The 6,167-nt window shown below is 43.8% G+C and overlaps 1 protein-coding gene across 1 annotated transcript; it reads right to left on the reverse strand.

Moving 5' to 3' along the window:
- Positions 1-168: 168 nt before the first annotated feature.
- On the reverse strand, positions 169-4,974 carry rassf11 (Ras association domain family member 11). The gene is made up of 3 exons (XM_031804395.1): positions 2,647-4,974; positions 2,039-2,148; positions 169-1,914 (listed from the first exon to the last, which is right to left on the reverse strand). The coding sequence occupies exons 2-3, from the start codon at positions 2,139-2,141 to the stop codon at positions 536-538; spliced, it is 1,482 nt and encodes a 493-aa protein (XP_031660255.1). The 5' UTR covers positions 2,142-2,148; positions 2,647-4,974; the 3' UTR covers positions 169-535.
- Between the last annotated feature and the right edge of the window lie 1,193 nt (positions 4,975-6,167).

A 6,167-nucleotide genomic window follows, 5' to 3' on the forward strand; every position in this document is an offset into this window, starting at 1 on the left:
TTACTCAATGGCAGTAAGATGCTTGTTTAAAATGTTTTCTTTGTATAGGCTTGAAAATATCATTTGACAGTGCAGTAAAAAGGAAATGCTGTCCTTACCTCTTTTCAAACCAAGGTGCCTGAACAGTGGAACAAAATTAAGATTTAAAAGATATTAAGAAACTGTTGGTAGGACAAATATTTAGCCTTTTTATTTTTACAGCAACAGAACAGTCAGTACAGAAATGTGAAACTGCAAACAAATCATGTATTTATTATGGATCCCTATGGCAGCAGCTACTCCTCCTGGGGTCCAGCAAAACCAAGGCAGTTTATACAATTTAAAAAACATTACATTACATTCACATATTTCACAACACACAGTGTGCCCTCAGGCCCCTACTCCACCATTAACACATCTACAGTACAAAATCCATGTGTACGTGTGTGTATGCATGTCTGTGCCTATGTTTGTTGCCTCACAGTCCTCGCTGAACGCTAAGGCTTTATTGTGTTTGGTTTTTACAGATAAGTTTCTGTTTTTCCTCAACCTCTTTTCAAACTCTGGTGCTGCCCAGATGTATCATTATTTCAGAGATATGCACAACCCTTGGTTGTGTTTCTGGATTTGGACTCTGAGCTTCAGACCAGCATGTCCACCAGTCCCTAAGCTGACTTTGCCTTGAGGGCTGCAATTCCTTGATCTGGTTTGGAAGAACTACAGCATGAGGATGACTGGAGGCCACTCTGGGCGCAAACTTCCTGTCAGTATTTACCACACTGACTGATTGATTCAGGGCCTCATTCAGCCGTGTCCACCCTGCAGCAGCAGGAGATGTGGCATCTTGGCTTGGAACGTTCACTTGCTCCTCTTGAACAGTTCTCCTGTCCCTTGAAGAATCAAGACCTTGCATTTTGCGTTTGTACTCTTCTAACTTGGCCTTACACTCCACAGCTTTCACCTTCATCTCCAGGAACTGTTCCTGCAAGTCTTTCTCATATCCCTCCTCGGCCTTCAGCTCATTTTTCCAAAATTCCAGGTGCTCTGCCTCCTCCACTATTTTTTGCTGGGCCTCTTGGTCAGCTTGCCTGGCCTTTCGTTGCTCCTCCAGCTCATGAATTTGGCTATCCGTGCAGGTTATTTGGACCTGCAGCTCTTTCAGACTAGCCTGTTGGATAGCAACTAGTGCTCTTAATTTCATTTTCTCATCAACCATCTTAAGGGCACTGGTTGGATTCTGCTGGCCCTCAGCTTTTATCTTTGCCATGCTAACCTCTGGGTGTTTCTTAACATGTTGGATATCATTACCTTCATCAGAATTGAAAAGGTTACTTTTCTCTCTGTCCCTGCCCTGGTCTCCCATGCAGCAGGAGATTCGCTGGTGCTCAGTGGACTTAGCACTCTTTTCTCTAAATTTGCTCTGCAAAACCCCAGGAGTGGAGGGATCCTTGGCAACAGTGACCGTAACGTTCAGGGAACAACCATCCATTTTAACCGTGTCCATCCTGCTACCCTTTTCGCGGCCTGATTGGTTCACTGTGCCCCTTCCTATGCTCTCCAGCCATCCCCAAGCCTCCTCCATCAGGGTCAGGGACTTTCTTTTGGGCTTTTTTGGTTCTTCCGGTCGCTGTTCGGATTGCTGCCGCAGGCATGATAAGGGAGGTAGGCTTTGACGGTGTAAACTAAGCCCACCGCTAACCCTTTGTACCTTGCCCCCAGCATCTGCTCTCCTAAGCTGAGGGCCAGCCTCGTATCTGCCGCCTTTCCCTCTGCTAGGCCCTTCCCAGAGGGATGGCCCATTGTGCAGCAGGGTGAGCTGGATCTCTCTGGCCTGCTGACCGTACTTCTCAAGAGACTCCAGAAGCCGTTCATTAGGCGTCATATTTCGCTCAAACTCTTTGAATTTCTCCTGAAGTGTGTAGCGCCCAGGACGACCTAAGCAGAGGAAGATAATTAGGATGAATTTATTACCTGAAAAGATTGATTTGTATGAGAAATTAAGTAAAGTATACAGTGAAATGAGACCCTAAAATGTAAATGCCGCCAGATGTGTTCTCACCAAGGGATTGAGCCAAAGCTATGACTACTTCCTGGCATGTGGTTTTCTCAGTAACTCCACAGACAACACGTGGGACTCCCTCCACTGATACCTTAACCTCCATTCTTATTCTGTATTCAGAAAATTAAGGAATGAGAACAAAATGAAGCGTTACTGTAGGTGCTGATATCTCTAGGTAAGAGCCTCCATTACTGTACAAACAGGGGAAGTGGTGGAGACAGACTAATGACCCTCATTACCATTATCTGTAAATAGTTTGTCTGCTCACTGTCTTGGCCAGCTTTGTGTCTTGAGGGCAGTCAAAATGACATATTTGTAAGTTTAATGCAATCATCGAGTTGGAATTGACAGTATTTTCAAATAATGCTTAACGATACTGAAGGATGTAAACAAACAATTCATATATTGAGGGTAAAACTTAATAGTTGTATAAAATGTTATCAAAGGCATTAATGAACAAAGCATCCAGTTGCCAGCAAAATTCACCTATTTGGCGTCAAAAGTAGATGGTTCGAAGTTGGACATTTTCTCAAGATAATTGGAATAATCTGTTGGTTCCGATGCCAGAATATCACATGCATAGACTGTGAATAAAGTTTGCTACCTACCTCTTAGATCCGATGCTGGGAGCCGTCCACTATACTGAAGGCACAATGCTCTGAAAGGGATGGAAACGGTCTTGTGAGGAGCACCGTGGAGTGAGTAAGGCCAATTTGAATTCCCTTGGGTAACTACTACTGCAGGGAAGTTTATTATCCCACTCCTCTCAAAAAAAGATTGAGGGCTGATCTGTGTGAAAATTGCACAGATTAGACTCGGAAAGTTTATCAGTAGGTTTGCTATATTTATGCTTAAAATGGCATTTTGTTTGTCTTTTACGATACTTGAATACAATGGATAAATTGACAACTTTGTATGCATTGTGTTATTTATTTTCAAAATGGCATTGTTGCGTCAAGAAAAATAAATAGTCTAATTTGGGTATAAATTAAAATCCAAGTTGACATAAACTCTTAGCTACTTAGTTTGTTCGAGCTAACCAAATACTATCAACATTGGTTCACTTGCATCAGTAAACTGTCAGATATTTTTGGCTCTGGGTGTTTTTGTGTATCTTTCTGACAGGAAGGGGGATCCCTATCGGAACAGAAAATATAAACAGTCTGGTAAACTGTCCAAAGCTCCAGTACGCCAAGTTCTAGAGCATTCCACAACTGTTATATGATTTGCCTTCGATTGACCAAATACTTTTGGGTTTTGAGTCTCCAGCCTTGTCGAACAGTACAGTAATCCCTTATTAGCTACTGACACTTGTTCATCATGAATCTTGACAGCAAAATGCTTGTAAATGTACTTCCACAGCACCCCTGACAAGTTATCCAAACTAGTGCTCTGATTAGATGTTGTAGGGAATGGATATTCTTAAATACATTTTGTTACTGCCAATAACACTTTCAACTGAATAGGATGCTCATACCATAGAAATAGAATCAATAGAACAGGCTTGGAACCTCTAATCCTGGCAATTTTACTGGTAAACTCATGTGGTACACTCGCAATGGCTGTCTGGAATTGTGATGCAATCATTTCCATGGTAATGTAGATTGTTCATTGAAATGATGCTAACAAATGTGGCTCATGCAATGGAAAGTATTTTTTTGTAATGTTGAGTTGATTCAACAAATTACAGCACAGATTGATGGGTACAATTCCTGCTTTTACTTCCTGCTTTGCTCCTATGTGTACACTCCCAATGGCCACCAATCCACCTATTATGTCATATTTGACTTGAATGGGGACACTCACTCTATCCATTCTATTTCTATGGCTCGCACTGTACAAATGAAGCTTGAACTGAAAATATGCTGTTGGATATCTAAACTCGGTCACCCCACAAGGTTGTCTCATTAGTCAACAGATAAGTCGTTTGTATAGCAAATAAAAATGGGTAGTTTACATTGTGTTTAGCGCACATTCTAATTCACTCCTGTGCCAAAACTATTGGGACTGAGGTTGTATATTATTTTAAGTAGGCTACATGTGCTTTTGTTTTGGATAGTTGTGGGACAGGAGTGAATTAGGCTAGAATGTGCACTAGACTAAATACATAATGTAAACTGCTGGAGTAAAAGAAGTGGAACACCTGTTGTCAAATTTTTCTTCAGCCTGCCAGGCCCTCCTCCCAAGACGGGTTAATGTTAGGAGAAATGTGAGAGTTGAAAATTAGAACCCTTCCCATTCTGCAACGCAAACCACAGCTGCTCCCAGCCTCATAGCTTAATGGTGAGCTACAGACCAGGAGGACAGATAGTTGAAAGAGGTCATGTTTGTTCATATGTGTTTGTTTGCACTTGGTTGCTTGAATCTAAGTGGTGTCTGAGCTGTAATCAGTAGTGTTAAGTAGAAGATTAGAGGACTGTATTTCATGTAATAGAATTAAATCTAACCTAAATTAAAAGACTACTTCTTGATATCAATTGTTCAGTTTTTTGGGAAGTTGGTTGTTCAGTTGCATTGTTCATAACAAATTCTGACAGTTGTGATTTGTTGCTTAGAAGTGAGATGGTAAACTTAACTCCAGAATGTTGAGGTACAAAAATATGGGCCCTCTATACAAGATATGCAATAGGCTAATTGGTACTATTCTCGCATAATGATGTATGTTGGGCTAGTGTGGCTCTTTAGTGCTATAGCTTAAACATTTTATGGGAAATTGTGACATACATTTTTTCAGGACTTGTCTCATTTTGGACATAATATTTCCAGGAAACCGTTGTTCATAAGGCTGTGCTCTGTTGTATATGCTTATTAAATAAAGGTTATAAATAAAAAATGTAATAAATATCACATTGCCAATAATGCAAAAAGAGATCATGTGTATCGTTATTTCTAATCTGCTTCAAGATCACCAGTTGGGGCCAGGAATCAGTCCTAAGGGAAACTGCTGTGCCAATGTCCCCCACTGCCCACCCCCCTCCTCTACCCAATGTCCCCCACTGCCCACCCCCCTCCTCTACCCAATGTCCCCAACTGCCCACCCCCCTCCTCTACCCAATGTCCCCAACTGCCCACCCCCCTCCTCTACCCAATGTCCCCCACTGCCCACCCCCCTCCTCTACCCAATGTCCCCCACTGCCCACCCCCCTCCTCTACCCAATGTCCCCCACTGCCCACCCCCCTCCTCTCTACCCAATGTCCCCCACTGCCCACCTCCCTCCTCTACCCAATGTCCCCCACTGCCCACCCCCCTCCTCTCTACCCAATGTCCCCCACTGCCCACCCCCCTCCTCTCTACCCAATGTCCCCCACTGCCCACCTCCCTCCTCTCTACCCAATGTCCCCCACTGCCCACCTCCCTCCTCTCTACCCAATGTCCCCCACTGCCCACCTCCCTCCTCTCTACCCAATGTCCCCCACTGCCCACCTCCCTCCTCTCTACCCAATGTCACCCACTGCCCACCTCCCGCCTCTCTACCCAACGCCTCCCACTGCCTCTATTTGGCAGGATGTCATCTCTGTCAACTTCTAGTGAATCTTTGTTTTCACTTCAACAACTTTCTACTTGTGATGTGCAAGACGTCCTGTTTAGAGTGCAGTTTAATATAACTTTGCCAATAATGCGTACAGAACTCATGTTTGTCGTTATTGGTAATCTGCTTCAAAATGACCAGTTGGGGCCAGGGATCAGTCCTTTATATGATCTGATATTCCTTTTTAGAGTATAGGGGAAACTGCTGTGCCAATGCTCGCACTGCACACCTCCCTCCTCTCTTTACCCAGTGCCCCCCACTGCCCATCTCCCTCCTCTCTTTACCCAGTGCCCCCCACTGCACACCTCCCTCCTCATCTCTCTGACTTGATGTCTTTAACTGGCTGCACACGGAAATAAGCTTTGACATTTGGGATTGCATTCTCTAAATAGATTGGTTGTGTCTTTGGGGGAGGGGAGGGGGTGGCATTGGAGATTCGGGCATGAGGTTGGGGCAGGGGCTCAGTTGTTCAGTGTGTTCTTGGCCTCTATCCCAGTACCATCTCAAAAGTGTACAAAAAAACCCGATGTCCTCAAGAAGCTTCCATGAGCTGCCACTCCAAACAAATTTCCAAACTGGGAGATATGTGTTAACTTGTC

The sequence above is a fragment of the Oncorhynchus kisutch genome, linkage group LG24, assembly GCF_002021735.2.
Source record: "Oncorhynchus kisutch isolate 150728-3 linkage group LG24, Okis_V2, whole genome shotgun sequence".
Classification (NCBI taxonomy): Eukaryota; Metazoa; Chordata; class Actinopteri; order Salmoniformes; family Salmonidae; genus Oncorhynchus; species Oncorhynchus kisutch.

Bases quoted from the DNA above. Each gene is read 5' to 3' on its own strand.
- rassf11 (XM_031804395.1), bottom strand. From the start codon at position 2,141: ATGGAGGTTAAGGTATCAGTGGAGGGAGTCCCACGTGTTGTCTGTGGA. The intron at 1,915-2,038 runs GTGAGAACACAT...TCCTCTGCTTAG, and splicing joins AGCTTTGGCTCAATCCCTTG to GTCGTCCTGGGCGCTACACA.